This window comes from Coturnix japonica, unplaced genomic scaffold (genome assembly GCF_054131305.1).
Source record: "Coturnix japonica strain WE unplaced genomic scaffold, WE-NBRP24 Scf049, whole genome shotgun sequence".
Taxonomy (NCBI): Eukaryota; Metazoa; Chordata; class Aves; order Galliformes; family Phasianidae; genus Coturnix; species Coturnix japonica.
In genome coordinates, this window is record NW_028188952.1 from 1,467,692 (window position 1) to 1,490,137 (window position 22,446).

At 56.4% G+C, this 22,446-nt stretch overlaps 4 protein-coding genes across 6 annotated transcripts; all 4 read left to right on the forward strand.

The window, feature by feature from the left end:
* Positions 1-280: 280 nt before the first annotated feature.
* ORMDL3 (ORMDL sphingolipid biosynthesis regulator 3) lies at positions 281-7,109 on the forward strand. Of its 2 annotated transcripts, none has more exons than XM_015885895.3 (4): positions 281-357; positions 3,084-3,279; positions 3,937-4,088; positions 4,180-7,109. In XM_015885895.3, the coding sequence occupies exons 2-4, from the start codon at positions 3,106-3,108 to the stop codon at positions 4,313-4,315; spliced, it is 462 nt and encodes a 153-aa protein (XP_015741381.2). In that variant the 5' UTR covers positions 281-357; positions 3,084-3,105; the 3' UTR covers positions 4,316-7,109. The 2 variants fall into 2 exon arrangements, with proteins under 2 accessions (XP_015741381.2, XP_085388681.1); XM_085532555.1 differs by lacking the exon at positions 281-357 and adding an exon at positions 2,881-2,995.
* A 431-nt stretch (positions 7,110-7,540) lies between these two features.
* Positions 7,541-12,207, forward strand: GSDMA (gasdermin A). Of its 2 annotated transcripts, none has more exons than XM_015885981.3 (10): positions 7,541-7,713; positions 9,124-9,364; positions 9,455-9,686; positions 10,120-10,285; positions 10,369-10,462; positions 10,713-10,760; positions 11,027-11,181; positions 11,408-11,558; positions 11,736-11,809; positions 11,943-12,207. In XM_015885981.3, the coding sequence occupies exons 2-10, from the start codon at positions 9,151-9,153 to the stop codon at positions 12,153-12,155; spliced, it is 1,347 nt and encodes a 448-aa protein (XP_015741467.2). In that variant the 5' UTR covers positions 7,541-7,713; positions 9,124-9,150; the 3' UTR covers positions 12,156-12,207. The 2 variants fall into 2 exon arrangements, with proteins under 2 accessions (XP_015741467.2, XP_015741468.2); XM_015885982.3 differs by having other exon boundaries at positions 7,546-7,713; positions 9,476-9,686.
* Positions 12,208-13,162: 955 nt separating this feature from the next.
* On the forward strand, positions 13,163-17,503 carry PSMD3 (proteasome 26S subunit, non-ATPase 3). Its single transcript, XM_015885945.3, has 12 exons — positions 13,163-13,366; positions 14,057-14,247; positions 14,560-14,697; positions 14,877-15,013; positions 15,092-15,282; positions 15,434-15,537; positions 15,634-15,748; positions 16,021-16,140; positions 16,221-16,324; positions 16,534-16,689; positions 16,863-16,913; positions 17,002-17,503. The coding sequence occupies exons 1-12, from the start codon at positions 13,192-13,194 to the stop codon at positions 17,077-17,079; spliced, it is 1,560 nt and encodes a 519-aa protein (XP_015741431.1). The 5' UTR covers positions 13,163-13,191; the 3' UTR covers positions 17,080-17,503.
* A 1,433-nt stretch (positions 17,504-18,936) lies between these two features.
* On the forward strand, positions 18,937-20,879 carry CSF3 (colony stimulating factor 3). Its single transcript, XM_015885560.3, has 5 exons — positions 18,937-19,082; positions 19,241-19,404; positions 19,682-19,789; positions 19,899-20,045; positions 20,122-20,879. The coding sequence occupies exons 1-5, from the start codon at positions 19,067-19,069 to the stop codon at positions 20,290-20,292; spliced, it is 606 nt and encodes a 201-aa protein (XP_015741046.1). The 5' UTR covers positions 18,937-19,066; the 3' UTR covers positions 20,293-20,879.
* Positions 20,880-22,446: the final 1,567 nt, after the last annotated feature.

The following is a 22,446-nucleotide window of genomic DNA, read 5'->3' on the forward strand; positions in this document are numbered from 1 at the left end:
GGTTAATCCGCAAATTAACTCCATTTCCATGTTACACCCGAACACCGCGCGGTGCTTCACGCATCACGGGCCGTTAATTATGGCTACAACAAGAGAAGCGAACCAACACCGGAGCAGAGCACGCACAGCACCGACCCCAAAGGGCACAAGGACCCCCCGGCCGCCCCGCTGTACCGTCACGGCGCAGCGCTGCCCCGCACAGCTCCGCTCCCGCACCGCCCCCCTCCATCCCCGCACGGCGCTGCCGCACTACAGCTCCCGTGGTGCCGGGCGGCGGGGCGGGCCGTGCCGAGGTGTCCGCCGGGAGAACGGCGGAGATCCCGGGCCGAGCCGGGGCTGGAGGATCCGGGCCGGGCGGTGAGTGCGGGCCGGGTGCGGGACCGGCCGGTTGTGCGGGGCACGCGGTGCAGCTCCGCGCTGCGGGGCCGTCGGGGATGGGAGACGGGGAGGGTCGGGCGGTGGGAGCGGGGCTCGGTGGGCGCTGCGGGGCAGAGGGCCGAGCCGTGCTGTGCCGTGCCGAGCCGTTCCGTGTTGTGCCGTGCTGTGCCGTGCTGTGCCGTGCTGTGCCGAGCCGAGCCGTGCCGCTGTTGGGATGGGGCCAGGGCTTTGTGTGCAGCTCCGGGTCGCACCGAGCTCGTTCACTTGTAGCGCTTCCTTTGTGTGCGGAGTTTCCCACCCCGCGGCCGTTTCCCACCGCCGTCCGATCCCGGCCGTGTTTGCTGCCGTCTCCGATCCGCCCGTTCAAACGGCGTTGCCATCTTGCAAAGGAAGGCTTTGAAATACTCGTTCTCTCGGGAGTTGGGGATTTGCTGCTGCCAGAGATTGGGATCGCGGCTCCGGCCGTCGGATCGGAATCTCCTGCGTGGCTGGGAACGAGCAGATCGACCGAGATAAGCACCTGCCGCCCTCCCCATCTCTGCAGCGCTCTGATAAAGCCCCATGCAGGAGCTGCGGAGCCAGCACAGCAACCGGGGTGATGTGTTTGTTGGGTGGCAGAACGGAGCAGGAGGTGGGGATGCTCCTTTGGGGGCAAAGCAGGAGGTGAGGGATGCACGGGCTGCTCTATGGGGGCTGTGGGTCACGACAACAACGTGAGTGTGAAGTGCTGGTGTCAGTTGTGCCACAGGGCAGAACAGCAGCGGGACCCATGTGTGTGTCAGTGTGAGCAGTGAGGAAAGGCCCCAATCCCCCATGGCAGGGCTCTGCTCACATCCAGCTGTGCTCAGCACAGACGTCAGCACGGCGCTGACCTTCACCCTCAGCCTGGGGGAACGTTGCCCTGCCAGGACCCAACACTGCACAGCTGGGAAGTTGCAGCTCAGAGCAGTGCAGCTCCTGGACGTCCTCCTGCTTTTGTGGTTGGCTTTGGGGTTTCTTTCTGTCTGCAGGTGAATAAATCCCCAGTGTAAAATCAGAGAGCAAACGAGGAGGGATCTGGGCTGGGGGCGGGGAGCTGTGCATGGGAGCTGTGTTTGTTTGGGAGCTGTGTTTGGGAGCTTGCTCTCAGCCGGGCTTGTGCAATAACGTGCAAAGCTCAGTGTGCAATCTGAAGTGAGCAAAGAGCTCAGGCCAGGGCTGCAAACACGAGTCTGGAAATGGAAAAAGATTCACCAAGGAAAGGCTTTTTTAAGCTGGAAAAGGCCAAATTGGAAGAACACAAAGTGTTATCGCGTGGCCTAATGCTTGACCTCCCCACTGCTCTCTTGCAAGAACAAATTAACCTCCTGTGCTGTATTAATGAGAGCTTCACCACCCCAATCACTGCAGCGAGTGAGGAAACTGAGGCAGAGGAGAATTGCTTCACATTCAGCTTCGCCCTTTGCCACCCCACTGCAGTGCACAGCTGCCCTGCTTGGCAGACAGCAGCACGGAGCAGTTGCTCATTGGTTTTTAGTGCCATTAGAGCCATGGTTCATCCCAGACAGAAGCTGCACTTTATCCCACATCAGCTCTGTGTTCCTGCATTGCTCTGAACCCCCATTGCACACTTCACCCCATGTTTGGTCCCCATTCTCTGCAGGGATCCTTCATGCATTTGGGGTCCATCCATCAGCTCTCCTTTGAGTGTTCTCTAGACTAAACAAAGCCGTTTCCTCCGGCGTGGCCTTGCAGGTCATGTTTTTCCTACACCTCTGCTCATTCTCACAGCTCTGCCCTGGACTCCCTCCAGCAGAACTGGACATCACTCCAGCTGAGGCCTCACCAATATCTGGGAGGATTATTTCTCCTGTCTGGCAGGCAGCTCTCCTGTTTACGCATTCCACAGCGGTGGTTGCTTTTCTTCCTTCCCTTTTTCCCTTTCCCCCCATAGTGGGACATCTTCACCTCCTCTTAGACTTCAGCACAACCCCCATGTTTCCTTCTGAGAGTCATTCAGGGCTGTGGCCACACTGAGGATGGAGCTGCTCTCCCAGCACTGACCTCCATCTCCAATCCTGCCCCCCTACCAGGCTGCTTTGTACCCAGAGCTGACAGCCACTAACCCAGCAACCTGCAGATCCAGAGGCTCTTTCCTCCTAAACACAAACCTATTCCAGACCTGAAGCTCCCTGAGTGGCAGTAGAGACATGGGAGCATCCATCAGCTCAGCAGCGAGCATCCCAGAGCTGCACACGTGCTGTGTGAGTGAGCAGCAGGCAGGCTCAGAGCACAGCAGCTGCTGAAACAAACCAGGCCCAGCACTTAGAAAGGGAACTCGGAGTAGCTGGCAGGAACATCCAGAGCATAATGTCAGATCTGGCGTGGACTCGCCTCCTGAGACCAAGAGCTGGACAGAACAGCAGCTTGCTTTGGTTTTCAGCTGTGGAAAGCAAAGCAGCAAAAGCACGAGGCTGAACATCAGGGAGAAGTCATTGCTTTGGGATCTGCTGTGCAAGGGACAGGCTGTATTATTTCCTTGGGAAACAGGCTGAGTGTTTTATGCAAGACCTTCCCTGATCTCTGTGCAAAGATATCCTGCATTACAGCAGCTCTTTCCTGTAATCCCTGATCATTGGTAAGACAGCTCTCAGCTCCCCAGTAAGCTGTGAAACATGGATGAAAACAGTGACCTGAGCACGGACCTGCCTCTGGTTTTGTTTCAGAGGGGTGAAAACAAGAGCCAATATGAACGTGGGAACAGCACACAGCGAGGTGAACCCCAACACCCGCGTGATGAACAGCCGGGGCATCTGGCTGTCCTACATCCTTGGCATCGGGCTGCTGCACGTCGTGCTCCTGAGCATCCCCTTCTTCAGCGTCCCCGTGGTTTGGACTCTTACCAACATCATTCACAACATGGTAAGCCAACCCCAGCTCAAAGAGGCAAAATACTTTGGAGCTGTGGCCATCAATTTCGTGTCCTTTATGTTAACATCTGAGAGCATCCCAGTGGTGAATCCATCCTTGGGATTGCTTGTCTTATCTCCAGTGATATAAAAATACATGAACACATAAACCCAGAGCTATGACTGCTGGGGGCTGAGTGCAGCACAGCCGCCTGCATTTCACCCAGCTCCTTGCCCTGCTCAACCTTTGGCCTTGGGAACAGAGGGGAGCTGAGGGCAGCGAGGGCTGTGTGTTAAAGACAGGGCTGAGCCCAACACTGCTTATCTATAAGACAGCAACGCATCCTTTCTGCCTGCAGCTCCAGCAGCACTTTCAGACAGCACTGAGCATTGCTGCTGCACAGTGCAATAATCCCGAGTGCTGTAATCTCACAGCTCCCTTTGCTTACAGCCCAGGCAGGCGTTGCTCTTAGCAGCCAAGGCAGAGCCAGCTCAGCTTCCTGTGGCTGCTTTGGGTTCACAGCGCTGGTGATGCATCCCTCTAGCGGAGCAAAGTGCTGCTGCAATCTTACACAGCCCCTCATTGCTCCCCTGTCTGAAGCTGAACCATTGCTGGGGGGGGGGGCTGTAACACCACTCACATCTCACCCTGTATCTGTGTTCTCTGCAGAGCATGTACATCTTCCTACACACGGTGAAAGGAACCCCTTTTGAGACGCCAGACCAGGGCAAGGCGAGGCTGCTGACGCACTGGGAGCAGATGGATTATGGCGTGCAGTTCACAGCATCCCGCAAGTTCCTGACCATCATGCCCATCGTGCTGTGAGTGCTGCAGGGGAGCAAAGCAAGCGGGAGGCAGAGCACACGGCGTGCTGTCATTCAGTGTCTCTTTGCATTCTCTCTTTCTTTGCAGGTATTTTCTAACCAGCTTTTACACCAAGTACGACCGGATACACTTCGTCATCAACACCATCTCCCTGATGAGCGTCCTGATCCCCAAACTGCCTCAGTTCCATGGAGTGCGGATCTTTGGGATCAACAAGTACTGAAGCAGATGGAGGAGCAGTGGAGCTCATGGAGGTTCCTCCTCCCTGCTCCCGTCCCCCCCCTGCCCACACACACTGGGATAGTTTCACAGCAGCTGTTTTAAACGCAGTACCCAATAGACATACACCGCATGCTGGATCCTCATGCCCAATAAACCTAAAGAAGCTCCAGAGTAGAGTTTAGCCAGGAGCAGGATGCTGGGCTTCTTTTATTCCAGCATCATCATTAGATGCAGATACACCGAGACTCCAAGGTACAACGAGGATGAATCGCGGGAAGGTTTTCATCTATCCCAGATGCGATGAGAACAGGGGTGAGGGGGAAAGCTTTTAGTGCTGGTACTATTGCTGTGGTAAATGCACTTTAACATTACTTCCCTTTCTGAAGCTTTGGTGCTTTAAAGCGATCCGCGGGGAAATGGAAAGGGACGCAGCCAAACTCTCCCATTATTTGATGGTTTTGGGTTTTGGTTCCATTTCTTGGGCAGAGGAAGAGAAGGGAGGGGAACAGAATGACACAGTTTGATGTCGAAAGCTTTTATGGCACCGAGGAAGGAAGCTGTTCTACTCAAAGCAGTAGAGGAAAGAAGAAACAGGCTGCGCTTTGAGACGACTGTCTGCTCCCTTCGGAACCATCCATCTGGGTCAGGGGAAGGTCCCAACTCGCAGCTGTTACTTCCAGTTTGGGTAACTTTGCTTCCCAGCCCAAACTGCTCAGCTTTTCAAGCCCTTTGGCAGCGAAGTGTTGGGATGAAGGGCTGAGGTGCAGCTCATTATAACGACTGAGGTGCCTGGGAGGAACCAAAGACTGATGGATTCAGACCATGTGAGAGCTGAACGGCTGCTTGAGAGCTGGGTGGCAGCGATTTGAGTTCTCCTCCTCCATCCTCAGTCTCCTCAGCCCACGTAGCTGTTAATGAGATCTGCCAGCTCTCCAATGAACTCGGCATGAAAACCTCCACGAAGCACCGCAGACCCCCAGGGCTGATGGCTGCCAATGGGGAGGGAGCAGAGCAGCGCCGAGGAGCAGCACCAGCAGCACTGACCTGCCCCAGAGAAGGGTGCTCAGGTCACCAAAGACAACAGATGGTTTTGTATAGGAATAAACTCAAGCCTTCACCCCCCTCCAACCACCGCTGGAACAAGGGAGGGTTGTGGGGCTGCAGGTTTGGGTTTCCTGGCTGAGATGCTTTTTTCTTGCAGGTTTTGTGCTGGATGAAATGTGGTTTTGCTGATGCTTTCCCTTCCACCAGCCTGCATTCTTTTGTTGTTGTCTCAGTGCTTACGTTGTCTCACGTTGGCAGTGGTGAAGGCATTTTAAATGTGCTGGGTTTGTTCTTAATTAGCCAAGTCTGGCTTGAGAAGTCAAAGTGGATATTGAGTTCTGTATGAGGGTCTGGGCATAGGGCATAGAGAAGCTCCAAGATCTACTATATAAGATCTGGTAGTACTCCATGCATAGTATTAGGCTTTATTTCTATCCCGTACTTAGCAGGCTGCTGCAGTGAAGGGAGAAAACACTTAATGTAGCTGGGAGCCATGCTGGGATGCATGGGGTCATTATTTAACAGTTGTTGAGCAATGGGAATGTTTTAAGTGCAAAGGAAGCCTTGAAGAAGGTGGAAGAAGAGCCGGGTTGGGATTTGAGCGCTGATCTCCAGTGAGAGTTTGGCAGAAGTTTGGGGTACCCGACGGGGTGGGGGTTAAACCACCACGACACAAGGGCTGCTGCTTGAGTTACGGTACTACAGACCCTAAAGCTGACGGACTCTTTAAGCTACCAGACAATGACTTTGGGCGGAGGGGGAGGAATACTTCCTTTTCTTTCTTTTTTCTTCATAACAAACCTATTTTGTTCATCAGTGCTTTGGAAATTAGGAAGGGATGAACAGCACCAGGGCCTGGGATGCTCACAGGGCAGCCCAGCAGGTCTGAATGCCTGACAGCACATGAACCCATACCCCAGTGGTAAACCTCCAGGAGAAGAGACACTACTCCTTTAGGCATGATATGAAAGGAGGAAATAAAAGCTTTCTTGCAGCAAAAGTAGTTGTTATATTGAGGGTGCTTTAGCTTAAAACCTCGACTCCCATCCATAGGATGTATTGAGTGTACAAGTTACCCCAGCTCAGAGCAGTTTTGGGGCTCAGCTCAGTGTTGCTGCTGGGGTTTGGAGCCTGCATTATTTGTGCTGTTGGCTGACACGACGGACACCTGATTCTGTTCTGCTCCATGAAAGAGCATCAATAAAACAACATGGACTGGAATTACAGACTTCTGGCAAAGGCAGGTTTTCAGGCCCTGAGTCCAGAAGTTCTCATGGGACAAAGCCTTCATTATGATGGCAAACTTTCCCCACTTTGTTTAGCTGGAGTGGTTAACATAGAATTACACAGGTGTCCCCATTGGGGTTACATGGCAGATAGTACTGGCCCTTGATAAAGGGGGACAGCAGTTGTGTTACCATGATGGATGCGTTGCTGTTTCTTACTGGGACTTCCATGGCTCTACCATTGAGTGGCATATATTTTAAGCATGCAGGCCTTTGCGTTGCCTTGGATCAATCTCAGCTCCATTATTTTGATGGGGCTGGTTTTGTTTGAACACAACGTTCTGCCATTGGACGGAGTTTTAGGGTTTGGGTTTGCTTTGTTGGTTTCTTTCTTCCAGCAGCCCTTCCTTTTTGCTGTGGATGCTGAAGTCTCGTGTAGGGAACTTTCTAAAACATGTGTGAATATTTTTATTACTCCTTTGTAAAGCCTTCTAAGAGAAACTAATAAAGTGAGTATTCATGTAATAACCAGACTCCAGCTCCTTGCATTCCCACCTGGGCACTTCTGCTCATTGATGCTCACTGTGACTGCAGCCCAACCAGGCAAAGGATGTGGCAGAGCTGGAACCTCATGGACTGCAGAGCTGGAGGGGCCAGAACGGACCCCCCCAGTCCAACTCCAACCCCCAGCTGAGCATCACAGAATTGCTCAGGTTGCAAAAGACCTCCAAGGTCATCAAATCCAACCACAACCCAACCGTGCTACCTTCACCAGCACGTCCTGCTCCTCATCCCTGCGTAACTGCCAAACAGAACCACAACAGAAGCAAAGTCCTACAGCCCAGGAACAAGGTACACAGGGATCGAGTGCAAGGTGCCCACAGCTGCTGGAACAGCACGACAGCAGAAGTGACGGCGAGAAAAGTTCAGGGCTGGGGTTATATCAGTGCTTCTTTCCTTATTGGGCAGGCAGTTCCGGGCTGGCAGGAGGCCCACATAGCAAAGCCAGCAAGTACGGGAGGCAGTGCAAGCATTGCAAGCATTGCAAGCATTGCAAGCACTGCAGGCATCGCAACCAGCCGGTCCCACTCCTGCAGCACAGAGCCCCACATCCCCCCACAGGCTCCAGGTAAGAGCTGCCCCACGGATGGGGGGAGGGCTGCCCCACTCTGCCGCCCCACTCTTCTCTCCCACTGTCCAAAGTCCCTCCCCAGCTCCTCCTGGGACTTGAGAACTTTGAGACTTAAGGCTGAGTGCTCCCACAGCCCAAAGTCCCCCATTATCTGAATCAGAGCTGGAGCACAGACCCACGGTTCCCCTCTCCACCCATTCCCTTCTCTTCTCTCCTTCCTCCCCCATTTTGTCTTTCTTTCTCCTCATAAAGTTAAGCAACCGAGGCTTATTTCAACTTCCTATAAAGTCACAGTTTATCCTCACAGCTCTGACAGACAGAACTTTGAGAGTGCCAATACTTTTACAGTCAGCTTTAATGAGAACCGGTTACGTCTGCATTTGGATCTGAGTGTCCTTAATGGAACCAAGAGGGTTTGTGAATCTGGTCACCCTCCCCGGGCAGGACGTGACAATGTGCTCCTTTAGGGAGGGAGGAGAGCAAACTGTTGGTGTTGAATGGGATCCATTCCTTCTGAGCACGACACAGTGAAGCAGCAGCACACAGAAGGCACAGCAGAGCACAGCAGAGCACAGCACAGCACAGCACAGCACAGCACAGCACAGCACAGCACATCTTCCTCCTTAGTTAAAGGAAGCTGCTTTGCTCGTAAATCAAAGCTTATCTCACTTCTACTGACGTGTCACTGAAGGCCAATAAGCAGAACCAAAGTTCTGCTTGGAGAACTAATAATGCAACAGCAGTTCCCATCCGCCCCATAGGGATGCAGGGAGAGGGGTGGGGATGTTGGGGTCTGGGGGGGGGTTGGTGTCCATCCATCCATCCCCAAAATGCTGAGGAACATTCTGGCACAGAACAAGTGCTCCTCCTTCCTCAGCCCATCACCTCCATCACTTTCACTTCCTTAAAGACTTTGACCAAATCGTTTTCCCAACATTTGGTTTCAAAACAACAGAGATCTGCCGGGCACCAACACGGGGAGAAATGCAGAAGCACAACGAAGCAACAACATCAGAACAGCAAGAGGTTGCTCAATATCTGCTTTCTTGAAGCCTCTATGAGAGCAATGCATTCATTAAAGCACTGGGGATCCCAGCAGGTGGTTAAACAGTTGTGCCCAGCTCAGGTTGTTGTGCTGTGTGATGGTGCACATGACCAATAAAGGGTCTGCTGGAAGAGCAGCCATGGGCTCCAACTACAAAGCTCCATCCCCATATGGGGATGAGCCTGAATAAGGCTAATTAGCAAGACATAGCTGCTAGCAGGACCTCTCCATGCGCCTTCTGAGAGTAACCTCACACAGGTTGTATTCTTTGGTTGGGGGGGGGTTGTTATCCTCCAATATTGGAAGATATTTTGTTGTCACTTCCTACTCGTATCCTCATCCTGTGCATCTTCTCCCCTAAGGCTGAGAATCCATAAAGCTGCTGCAGAATGTTTAAAAAGATCACCCAAAAAGTGGCAAAGCAAATGGATCCCACAGGGGATCTGGTTCCTGTCCACAGCATCTCGGACCAAGACCATTTCAGGCTCCTGTGCCTGGTTCGAAAGAAAAGGAAAACCAGATTCCATCCATTTCCTTCGTACAGACGGACAGAATACAGGTTCCATGATGTGCTGCTGCCTGGACAGGAGGAGAATGGTGCTGGTAAAGCCCATGTTTATCATTCTGCATCACTCTGCTTTCTCTCTGTGGCCAACTGAGGGCTCATGGCTGTCCTTGTAATCACTCTTGCAGTAACACGGGGCTCCATTGCAGAGTCCCTCCTTCCCAGCACAGACAGTCACGGCCCACGGGAGTTCACAACCACAGGAAGCATCAAAGACAGAGTGGATGGGACCCTGAGCATCCCCATTGACCCTGCAGAAGTAGAACTGGGAGGAGCTGCCTCAACGTCCAAGCAGTGGCACATCAAGCTGGAAAAGAAGCACATCCTGGTACCCAAACTTGAGGCACTGAAAGAAGAAAGGTAAGGAACACACAAAGGCAGACTGCACCCCCCAGTTTACACCTCTCCATCACACACACGGTGGTTTTCCAACAGCCAAAGCCAAAATCAAAGCCAACAGGCCGTGCATTGCTGTAACCACACACACTTTATCACCTCTCATCCCAGCCCTCAGACCCATTGCACAGCCCTGTACTGCTGGCAGCTTTGCATTCAGGAAGCAGAACGCCTCCATGCAGATCATCCACAGCTCCTCGTGGGCCCCCTCAGGAATTACAGCCTGTTTCTGAACCCCTTTTTCCCCTCCCAGACCCCCCCGCTGCAGCATTTCCATGCTGTAGAACACAAGGAACACAACCACGAGGCTGCAGCTCTAAGCAGGTTACGCTGCTGCGACACAACCCATGTTTGATGTGACGTGTTCAGCAGGTTCTGCATCCCTCCTCTCCTTTAGGAAGATCAACACGAAGCACACCTTCATTGAGCAGCTCAGGAAGGCGAGACAGAACTTATATGTCATTCATGAGACCATCGAGACCTCAGAGGAGGCCAGATATGAGGAATCCACGGAGGCAGAGGCCAAGTTCATGGCTCAGCTTTATGCCAAGTTCTCTGCTAAGGTTTGCCTTCTCCTCTACTCAAGATCCCATCCTCCCCAACCCTGCACCTCACTCAGCCCAGTAATGGGTTTCTCACTGACCAGGGCATCACTGGGAGCAAACAGAGCATCACCATACCCAGGGGCTGCACGCTGGCATTCAGGGCCATACAGCTGACCATTGAGGATGCAGCGTGGGGTAAGAGACACAGAAACCCCCAAATCCTCCATCCAGGAAACACTGCAGCAGAGCAGAGGGGTTCTTTGATGTGCTGAGCTCGTCTGCAAACACAGATCTGTGACAGAAGCAGTTTGAATCTGCACGTGCCTTAATGCATCCTTTGGTCAACCCAGAGCTGACCCAAAGCTCAGGGCAGAACCTGAACCTCCAGCCCAGAACCAGCACCAAGTGTTTCCTAAGCCAGCAGTTCCATCTCTATTTGTTACAGGTCTCAACCATCTCCCAGAGCACAAACAACCAACGTTTGTAGCTGATGGTAAGTGCTGTATTACAGTACTTCCATTTGCACTGCATCCCATTTGGGGATGATGGGATCTCTTTGGACACACACAAAGCCCCAAAGCAGTGCTGGCTGCTGATTGCTGCCTACAAGCTGAGCCACAACCATCAACCCAAAGCTGAGCATTCTTTGCTTTGTTGATATTCAAAGTGTTTCAGGTTCTAAAGATGGGGCTGGCATTGAACTCACTGCACAATTGCCTTGGTTAAATGTGGGATATTTGGGCACTTTCTGGCCTGCAGGTTCTGCACACAGAGAAGTTGAGGCACTGGAGAAAGAAGTGAAGGAGAAGTGTGGTGTTCTGTCCCAGCTGGACGATGAGCTGAACGTCATCGTTGTAAAGTCCATCAAAGCTGTGATGAGAGACAGGAACCTCCTGGAGGAGCTGACCGAGAAGGCAAGGGGGGGTTCTAAGTTATCTGTTTCTAAGTGTTATCTGTTATCACATCAGCAGGTGCTTTGTGCAGGCAGCTGTGGCACAGCTCACCACCTTCACCTGCCCTTTATCACCACCCACAGTCACAGAGATGATGGGATTCTCCACCTATTTAGTTCTGTATCACAATAAAACCCTTCGTGGGACCTTCCATAAGCCCTGAGGGTTCCTCCCCTTTCCCTCGCAGATGGAAACCATCCTGGATGACCCTGAGAACTGCGAGCTGACAACACAGAGCCCAGACTTAGCAGCCCTGCTCAGCACACTTAAGGCTTCTGCACGTTGTGACCTCCTCGGCCTGACAGAAGCCATCTCCTACACCCTGGATGCCTTCAATGGTAAGGGCTGCAGGCACAGGGCAATGCTTTCACTCATCCCCCAGGGGTGCCATGCAATGCATGCAGTTTGAAGTGCCCAAAGCACTGCTGAGCACACGAGCATCCAATGCAGGACGGTCCCTATTCTCACCTCTCCCATTGCTGCCTTCGTGGCACAAATCTCTTTCCATTCTGCAGAGCTCACGGAGGCTCAGCTGCTGCTATTGCTGGAGTCTTGGGATGAGAAGATTGTGCCCCAACAGCTTAAAGTGGTGAGGAAATACACAGCTTGGCTCACAGCAAAGCGTGGTACCAGCAAAGCAACCTCCCTATGATGGGAAGGGCTCTGCCTGCAGGTGGCAGATACAGCGTGGTGTAATCGTGCTGCTTTCTGTTGTTGCAAAGGTGAGGAGCATCCTGCAGCAGAACAGGGAGAGCAGCAATGCAGCCGGTTTGCTCTCATCCTTCAGTGAGCAGCAGCAGCATCTGACAGCGGCCGAGCTGGAGCTGAGCGGGGTGCAACTGCAGGGGAACTGCAAAGAGTTGAGCTTCCCATCCCTTGCAGCTCTGTATGCAGCCCTGCATGCGCTGCACTGCCTGCACTGCACTGCCCCATAGGGGCCGGGGGTGCTGCTGATTGCAAGGTGATTAAAAGGTGATTAAAAAGCAATTGCGCCGAGTTGATTCGCGTTGCACGCACAGCACGGCGGGGTGTTGGTTGGTTGGTTGATTTAAGAGCTTCGTGATGCTTTTCTCATTCATTTCCAAGGAGGCTTAAGGGAGCGGAACCAGCAGAGTGCAGAGCTGCAGTGCTTGTGTCCCTATTTAAGTCCCTGTTTGTCCCTATTTGAGTCTCTATTTGTCCCTATATGTCCCTATTTGAGTCTCTGTTTGTCCCTATATGTCCCTATTTGTCCATATATGTCTCTATTTGTCCCTATTGAAGTCCCTGTACGTCCCTATATGTCTCTATTTGTCCCTATATGTCTCTATTTGAGAACCTGTATGTCCCTATATGTCCCTATTGGAGTCCCTATATGTCCCTATTTGTCCCTATATGTCCCTATTTGAGTCTGTATTTGTCCCTATTTGTCCCTGTATGTCTCTATGTCTCTATATGTCCCTATTTGTCCCTATATGTCTCTATATGTCCCTATTTGAGTCCGTATTTGTCCCTATTTGAGTCCCTATATGTCTCTATTTGTCCCTATATGTCACTATATGTCTCTTATTTGTCCCTATATGTCCCTATTTGTCCCTATATGTCACTATATGTCTCTTATTTGTCCCTATATGTCCCTATTTGTCCCTATATGTCACGATATGTCTCTTATTTGTCCCTATATGCCCCTATTTGAGTCCCTATATATCTCTATTTGTCCCTATTTGAGTCCCTATATATCTCTATTTGTCCCTATTTGAAAGCTCAGCCCGGCCAGCCACACACAGCCCCAATAAACCGGCGGAATAAGCCGAGAGCCAGCCGGAAACACCCGAGAGCTTTCCGGAACTTCCCGATCTCTCTTTCCGGAAATACCCGAGAGTCGCCGAGTTCGGCTCTCGATCGCTCATGTCTGGCCGGTAGGTTCGGTCGGCGATTGATCGCTCCTGCCCCGTCCCGACTCGCCCCGCGCGTGTTGCAGTGTCACCGGCCATGAAGCAGGACGGGGCGGCCCGGCGGCGCGGGGACAAGGCCAAGGCGCCTCCGGACGGGCCGCCACCAGCACCGCCAGATGTGGAGATGAAGGAGGAAACGGCCACGGGGACGGCGGGGGAAACGGGAGGGGAACGGCAGCCACAGCGGGAGGTGGATGCCGTCACGTTGGAGGGTGAGCGGGGGGAGCGGGGTGATGGGGCCTGTGGGGAACGGGGGGGAACGGGGATGGGACACATTGAGAGCCATTGGGAACCATTGGGACCCCATGGGACCCCATTGAGATCTACTGGGACCCCATGAGACCCAGTGGGACCCATTGAGACCCATAAGACCCCATGAGATGCATTGAGACTCCATTGAGACCCCACTGAGATGCATTGAGACCCCATGGGACCCATTGAGACCTATTGGGACCCCATGAGATCCACTGAGACCCATTGAGATCCCATGAGACCCACTGAGACTTTATGAGACCCATGAGATCCATTGAGACCCATAAGACCCCATGAGATGCATTGAGACCCCCCACTGAGACCCATTGAGACCCACTGAGACCTATGAGATGCATTGAGACCCCACGAGACCCCATTGAGACCCACTGGGACCCATTGAAACCCCATGAGACACATTAGGACCCCTTGGAACCCATTGAGACCCACTGGGACCCATGAGACCCATTGAGACCCCACGAGATCCATTAAGACCCCATGAGATACATTGAGACCCCATGAGACCTATTGAGATCCTGTGGGACCCATTGAGACTTTATGAGACCCATTGGGACCCCATGAGATGCACTGAGACCCATTGGGACCCATTGAGACCCCATGAGACCCTATGTGCCCCCCCCTGTGTCCTGCAGACATTAAGGAGCACGTGAAGCAGCTGGAGAAGGCTGTGTCCGGGAAGGAGCCCCGTTACGTCCTGCGGGCGCTGCGGGCGCTGCCGTCCACGTCCCGCCGCCTGAACGCCAACGTGCTGCATAAGGCCGTCAATGGATTCTTCACCTCTAACAGCACCGTCAGGGATTTCCTTCTCAGCTTCCTGGAGGAGGTGAGGCGATGGGACGGAGCTGTGCCCATAGGGAGCCAATACAGCGCTGCTGTGTGGGGCAGGGGGGCAATGGGAGGGACAGGGCGGCAGGGAGGGCAATGAGGGGAGGGGTTTGGGGCAATGGGGGGGACATGGGGGTGATGAGGGGGATAGGGGGACAGTGAGAGGGGTAATGAGGGTGATAGGGGGGTATCAAGGGGGATAGAGGGGTAATGAGGGACACGGGGGTAATGAGGGCACAGGGCTGAGTAGGACATGATGTGGGTTTTGGTTGGGCCAGGCTGATGTTCAGCGTCTCTCTCCCCCCCGCAGCCCATGGACACAGAAGCTGAGCTGCAGTTCCGCCCTCGGATGGGGAAAGCGGCCTCAGCTCCTCTCTTGCCAGAGGTGGAGGTTTACCTGCAGCTCCTCCTCGTTATCTACCTGATGAACAGCAAGAGATATCCAGAGGTGAGGAGCCCCCAGGTGCAGCTCCAAACCTGAGCCCTTTGTGTGGCAAAAGGGGGGAGCCTCAGGGACCTGCCTCCCTCAGCAGCTCCCATCTATTCCAGCCTGGAGCAGCCTCTGGGCTCCTCCTGCTCCTCCTGGGCTGCGATTCCTTTTCTCTGACTTCATTTTCCTTCCCGCAGGCTCAGAAAGTATCTGACGACCTGATGCAAAAGATCAGCTCCCAGAACCGCCGGGCCCTTGACCTGGTGGTGGCAAAGTGTTATTACTACCACTCCCGCATCTATGAGTTCCTGAATAAACTCGATGTGGTCAGGAGGTACGGCCAACCCCGCAAGGCCAAGCTCTCCCTGTGTTCTCTCCCCCCCTCCCTGCACACTCTGTCCCTTCCCTGCAGCTTCTTACACGCCCGGCTGCGGACGGCCACGCTGCGCCACGATGCAGACGGTCAGGCCACGCTGCTCAACCTGCTGCTGAGGAATTATCTCCACTACAACCTCTACGACCAAGCAGAGAAACTCGTCTCCAAGTCGGTGTTTCCCGAGCAGGCCAACAACAACGAGTGGGCCCGGTACCTCTATTACACAGGTGAGATGCAGCTCAGGATTGCGGTCCCACTGAGAACCCCCTGGAGCAGCTGGGGATGGAGCTTTCAGGCAGGATGCAAAGCCCCATTCGGTCAGATCTGCTTATCCCAAACACCTCCAGCCCCATGTGAACACTCCCATCCCTCTCCCAGGGCGCATCAAAGCCATTCAGCTGGAGTACTCGGAGGCCAGGAGAACCATGACGAATGCTCTGCGGAAGGCACCGCAGCACACAGCTGTTGGCTTCAAGCAGACAGTAAGCAGGAACCTGGTGTCCCACACTCCATAAGGAAGCTGCCCCTGGGTTCTCCCAGCTTTGGGAGCTCAGGGGCTGTTCCTATTTCTATGCAAGGTGCACAAGCTGCTCATCGTGGTGGAGCTGCTGCTGGGGGAGATCCCGGACAGGCTGCAGTTCAGGCAGCCGTCCCTGAAGCGCTCGCTCATGCCGTACTTCCTGCTGACTCAGGGTACGCTGCTGCTGTCTGTTCCCCTGCCCCCATCCCTTGGCACAGGGTGCTCCACTTCGAGGAAAGTCGTGGCTGGTTTGGGGGGGTGTCGGGGGTTCCTCTCCTCAGTCTGAGCGGTGCCAGTTTGCTGCAGCAGTCAGCAGTTTCTGAAGGGCCGGCTTCTCCTTTCCTCTTGGAGGGGGCTGATGGCAGCTTTGTGCTTCCCACCACACCCCGGCCTTCCCTCCTTCCCTCCCTCACACATTTTCTTCTCTTCTTTCCCCCCTTTGCAGCCGTCAGGACTGGAAACCTGGCCAAGTTCAACCAAGTCCTGGATCAGTTTGGGGACAAGTTCCAGGCTGACGGCACCTACACGCTGATCATTCGGTTGAGGCACAACGTCATCAAGACGGGTAGGAGGGGTGGTGGGTGGGAGGCAGCCGCCCTGCTCTGCATGGTGTGGGGCTCCACTCCTGTTTTTCCTCCCCCCCAGGTGTCCGCATGATCAGCCTCTCCTACTCCCGCATCTCCCTGGCTGACATTGCCCAGAAGCTGCAGCTGGACAGCCCCGAGGATGCAGAGTTCATTGTTGCCAAGGTATCTGTGCAGGATTCCTCATCCCTCTGCCTCCTGCTGGGCCTCTCCTGCCCTTCCCCAACACATTCCCTTCCCAGGGCTGCTGGTTCTTAGTTGTGCTGCTCTGGGGGTGCTGAGGGCACCAACTCCCATCTCTGTGCACTGTCCTGAGCCCACCACTCCCCAACACCTTCCTTTGCTGCCCTGACCACTCACCCTCTGGCTCTCAGGCCATCCGGGACGGCGTGATTGAGGCCAGCATTAACCACGAGAAGGGTTACGTGCAGTCAAAGGAGATGATTGACATCTATTCCACCCGGGAGCCCCAGCTGGCGTTCCACCAGCGCATCTCCTTCTGCCTCGACATCCACAACATGTCAGTCAAGGTGAGCACGGAGCAGCTCTATGAGGACCCCGGGGGGGCTGAGGGGGCACAGGGGTGGTACAGAAGGAGGAGGCGGTTTGGCTCAGTCTGCAATAGAGCTGCTGTGAGTGGAAGGACAGCGGGGCAGAGCGGAAGCACTTCCCAGCTCACAGCTTCTCTTGTTTGGCTTTCCAGGCCATGAGATTCCCTCCCAAATCTTACAACAAGGACTTGGAATCTGCAGAGGTGAGCTCTCACCCTCTCATTGTCGGGACCATGAGGGCACCAGGCTCATTTCACAGCCCCATCCCCAACATTGACCTTTGCTTTCCAGGAGCGCCGGGAGCGCGAGCAGCAGGACCTGGAGTTTGCCAAGGAAATGGCAGAGGACGATGACGACGGTTTCCCGTGACCTCTGGCCTGGCTCTGTGTTTTTTTATTTGTCCTTAAGGAAGATGCTGTCTGAGGGAGAGCTGCCCCACGCGGCCCCAGTCCCCCCCTCTGCCTTTCTTTTATAAGTACCTGCATGTCTGTACTGGGAGCGGGGGGCACGCGGGGTTCATCAGCCCCCAACCACAGGCCCTGAGCTCCTGTTCCCTCACCCACAGAGGGGAACCCCCAAAAAACAAACATTCTTTTGAGGTCGCCTGTGGTCAGTTGTTGCTGAGCCCCGCGAGGAGCACAATACAGCCAGAGAGTGGGAGCTGCTGGGGCTGGGGCTGCGGTAGCTGGGCTCCCTGGGCATCACTGTTACCCCCCCGCGGCTCTTGCACTGATCGAGGGGTCAGACTTTGTTAAGCTTCAATTATGACTTTAAAATAAAAGTTGGAAAAACACCCCCCTGTCCTCCTGCCGTGGGTTTGTTGTGCTTGGAGAGGGAGGAGCTCTGCTGGGACCCCACGCTGCCCCATCCTCCCATTCCCAATGGGAAAGGGGATGGAGTGGGGCCTGTGTGTCCCACAGGGAACAGATGGGGATGGAGATGGGATGGGGGCAACACGGCCGGGTGCTGCTGGCAGCTGGGAGCAGCTGTGCTCAATGGAAGGGGGGAAACATGGGGATGTCCCAGCACTCCAATGCTGGGCTGACAGCCAGGGGCTGTGCCTCCAGCATGGAGCAGCTCCAGGGAATGGGAACAGCCCCATCCCTGCTCTAGGAACACGGTGGGGTCTGTGGGTCAGGACGGGGCTGTGAGCCGGGCCGGCAGCCTGCGGGGACACCCAGGAAGTGGTGACTTCCTGGCGGATGCTGGGAGGGGGCTGAGGGTCAGCAGAGGAAGAGCGGCCACGAGGCAGAACCGCAGCACGTTGTGCTGACCCCACGCTGCCACCCACGGGGTTTCGGGTCCGGCTGCCACTTCCTTCCTTGGAAGCCTGGTGGGGGCTTTGGGCCCCGTGGGTGCTGATTCAACCCCACCCTGAAGCAGCCCCCAATTCCTGCCCAGCACTGACCTGCTGAGGCAGCAGAGCTGCTCGAGGAACGGCGATCACACAACATCCGCTGTGCTGAGAACGGCCCCGGCTGCTCCCTGTGGGGCTGGAGGGATCCAGCACACAGATGGGATCACAGCACCACGAGCTTCAGGCAGAGCCTTTATGCTGGTGGGGGTCCGGCATCATTAGGCTTCAGAGTTAACACTGTGTTGTGCTGGGTGAGGCCTCCTGGCTTCTCCTATTGGGGGCTGTGTGGGGTGACCCCATCCATGGCTGCACCCCAACCCTGTGAGCACCCAGACAGCGCAGGGTCCCAGTGCCCGGCAGCAGCTGGCCCAGCTGGCGTCGGCCCATAAGATCCTCTTGGAATCACTCACTGCAACTGGCCCCAACCCAGAACCCACGTCACTACGGGGGGGCTGGGACCGGCCAACCCCCCCGGGGCTGCCCCTGGGCGCTGCTTCCCCGAAGGGGCCGGCAGGGAGGGTTCATGTGGGGGCCGGGCACGGTGCTGCCCGGTGTTGGTGCTGCCAGGGGACTCAGGGCTGGTCTCTCCTGGGTCCTGTGGCCATGATGGTCCCGCAGCCACATTGACACCACGGTGAGGGGCTCCGCATGGGCTGAGAGCCACCGTCCCTGCCAGAGCTGGTTAATGAGTGACCAGCTGTAACCGGGCACTGGTGCAGCACCAGCACTGCCCACCACCAGCGTTCGGCCGGGCACCGCTGTGCTTCGGTGGCACTGCAGCACCAGGAAAGCCCCATTGCAGCGCAGCACAGGAGCACCCAGAGCCCGGGATTTGCATGCTGGTGATTAAGACAATGAAGCAATCAGCACTGTTGCCACATCGGTGTGAATCCCCACAGCCCTCTATAAAATGCCCCGATCGATGAGGGCGCGCAGAGCGGGGCAGGGCACCGAGCCGGGCCGGGCTGTGCTGCAGGAGGAGACACGGAGCTGTGCACCATGTGCTGCCTCACCCGTGAGTACCACAGACCCATGGGTGGCACCGGGGGGCACGTGGGGCCGCAGCCCTTCCACCCTCCCAGCATCTCCTCCATCCCCTCCCTGTTCTCCTTTGTACCCCCATCCATTGGGGGGGTCCCCATTGCTCCGTTGTGTTGACCCGCTGTCCTGCAGATGTGCTGGCGCTGGCGCTGGTGCTGGGCGCCCTGTGGCAGGCGCTTCATGGGGCTCCTCTGGCCGAGCTCTCAGGGGACCACGACTTCCAGCTCTTCCTGCACAAGAACCTGGAGTTCACCCGCAAGATCAGGGGGGACGTGGCCGCTCTGCAGCGCGTGGTGGTGAGTGGCCCCATAACCCGACCTTCCCCTCCCACCTTATCGGCTCTATGGGGCTCTGACCAGCGGCCTCCCCACACCCATCCCATCCCATCCATCCCTGCACTGCTCGGCCCTCCCCACGCTGCTCTCCATCCCTGCATTGAGCAGCAGGTCGCTGCCCTGAGCTCATACACACAGAGCTGGGGGGGGGTCCCGCATCCCCCGGGGGTGTCGCTGTGCCCTGGCAGCCTCACGGGGTGTCCCAGACTCTGCAGCTCTGACTCATCCTCACCCACAGTGTGACACCTTCCAGCTGTGCACGGAGGAAGAGCTGCAGCTGGTCCGGCCGGACCCCCCCCTCATGCAGGCACCGCTGGATCAGTGCCACAAACGCGGCTTCCAGGCGGTGAGTGGGCGCCCACCCGTGTAACGAGCCGCCCCGGCCTCAGCCCGGCTGGGCTCTAATCACCAACCCCCCCCCACCCCAAATCAAATCCATCGCCGTTCCCCCGCAGGAGGTTTGTTTCGGTCAGATCCGAGCCGGGTTACACTCGTACCACGACTCGCTGGGCACCGTCCTGCAGCTGCTGCCCGAGCACACGGCGCTGGTGGAGACGCTGCAGTTGGACGCCGCCAACCTGTCGTCCAACATCCAGCAGCAGGTGAGGACGGGGCGGGACACGGGGGGACACGGGGACGGTCCGGAGCCGTCGGTGACGCCGCTTCTGTGTCCCGCAGATGGAGGATCTGGGCCTGGACACGGTGACTCTCCCCGCCCAGCAGCGCAGCCCCCCGCCCGCTTTTTCCACCCGTTTCCAGCAGCAGGTCGGAGGATTCTTCATCCTCGCCAACTTCCAGCGCTTCCTGGAGACGGCGTACCGAGCGCTGCGCCACCTCGCCCGGCTCTGACCCCGCCGCCCTTCCCCGCTTATTTAATATTTATGGCTATTTAATATTTATCCGGCCGGGGGGGTTGGGGTCCCGCCGCCCCCCCCCAGCCCCCACGCAGGGTGCCGGCCCTGCGCCGCCGTCCGTGCACGGGTCTCTGTGCAGCACCAGCCATGTTTAATATTTAAACACAAGCGTATCTCTGCTACGAGGATTGAGCCGGGCTGAGCTCGGCGACCCCACCGGGATCCCTCACCCACCGCCAGGGGATGCAGCGACGGGGCCGCGATGTCGCCGCCGTCGGGCTCGTTTCTAGGAGCGGAATTTATCCGCTGTTGGTGAGGAGGGGAACGGCCCGGGGTGGGGTCCCACCGTTGGGGCTGAGGCTCCGCTCTGCCCGCACTCGGCTCCTATTTATTGCAGCGTAACTTATTTGTGCCCCCTCCTACGCCTACATTCGTGTCTCAGAATCTCCCGGCTGCTCCCGGTCCTCCCAGCGCTGTTTCGTACTGTATTTATTCCTGCAGCTGGGTCGGCCCCAAGAGCAGCTCGTGCTGCTTTTTATATATGTCACAACGATGGAAATAAAGTCGATTTGGGCTCCAACAGCTGAGCTGGGTGATATTCTATGGGACAGGGCTGCGGCTCCGGGACCCCCCGATGTCTCAGAGTCCCCCGAGCGCAGCGGGGCCGGGGATGTGGGGAGGGCAAAGCAAAGGGCTGAGCCCAGATCTTGGTGTGGCAACGGGGAGGGGACGCGTGGGGCGCAGGATGTGATCCGGGGGCTGTTTCCTCTCCCCATCCTGTGCTGCTGCGTGGGCAGAGGGTTCTTAGAAAGCACCGCAGCTGTGAGCTCCGGACGGGCTGCAGCAGGGGAAGCGGCGGTGATGGTGGTGATGATGGTGATGGTGATGGTGGTATCTCTCCCCCCCGGGAGTTCTTTGCCCCTCAGCCGCTGTGGATGCTCCATCAGGGAGAGAAGGGAGCTGGGCAGCCACGGGGACGCGCTGAGGGCGCACAGCGGGGCCGGGAGAGCCCCCCCAAACCCCCCCATGGGCATCCCCGGCCGCTCCCCAACACCACGCGGCTGCTGCCTCACTGCGGGCTGTCCCTGCATCCCCACCCGCTGCCTCGTGCCCGTCCCGTGCTCACATCCTGTGACCGTCGCCATCCCCGCACCGAACCGAACCGAACCGGGGCTGAGCTGCGGGTCCCCTGTTCCAACCCCCCCCCGCCCCCCTTCCCAGCACGGATTGAGCTCACTCTGCGCCCCACCAGCCCTCAGCCAACAGCAGCAGCGCTCCTTCCTGCCCCGGCTTATCAGCGCTTACAGGAAACCCCTTCTCCCGGCTCCAACCCTTTCCTGGAAGGTGAAGCGCTGGGAAGGGCCAAAGCTGAGCACAGGGCTGCAAATATTGACAGAGCGATGGAGCAGCTGCTCTTTGCTCCGTGTTAACGGTAAAGAGGTGTGGGGGGGGTCAGTGCCACTGCGTGCTGGGGACCGGGGGGCTGCAAACCCCACTGTGGGGCTCAGAGCTGCCCAAGGTGGGGGGCTTTGGTGTCAATCTGTGGGGCAGCTGAGCGCTGCTCTGTTACTCACTGCCCGCTGTGCTCACTGCGGGGTCGTGGGGTGAACTCACACGGAGGAATTTCCAACAGGAATGTGCTTGTAGCTGACAACGAGGCAGGAAAGCATCCCTGTGCTCCACCCTGAGAGCGGCACCCAGCACAGCGTGCAGGGCTGCAGCCACACAACAGCACCCCAGGACAAACCAGGGCTGAGGCCTGAGCCCCAATAAACCACTCCCCCCCATCCCACTGGGGCTCCAATGCCAGCAAAGGGGGACACAGGGCAGGTAGAGCAGCATAGGGCAGCCCCGGCTACAGCAGAGGCTCTGTGAGCAGTCAGGATCCCTCTGAATCAGCCCATAAAAGCACCGTTATGTGCTGTGACTCACCTGCATCCTCCTCCAGCCCATGCCCCGGGCACAGCGCAATGAGCTGCAGCATTGCATTTGGTTCTGCATTAGGGACAGCGAGTGCCACGTCCTCCCCTGCCCAGCGCAGCACAACGCATTGCTGCTCACTGCCCTCCCCTGCCCCAGGGAAGGGCCGGGCTCAGCCTCTGCCTCAGCACCAGCTCAGAAAACCAAAGAGGAACAAGGCAACGCCAGA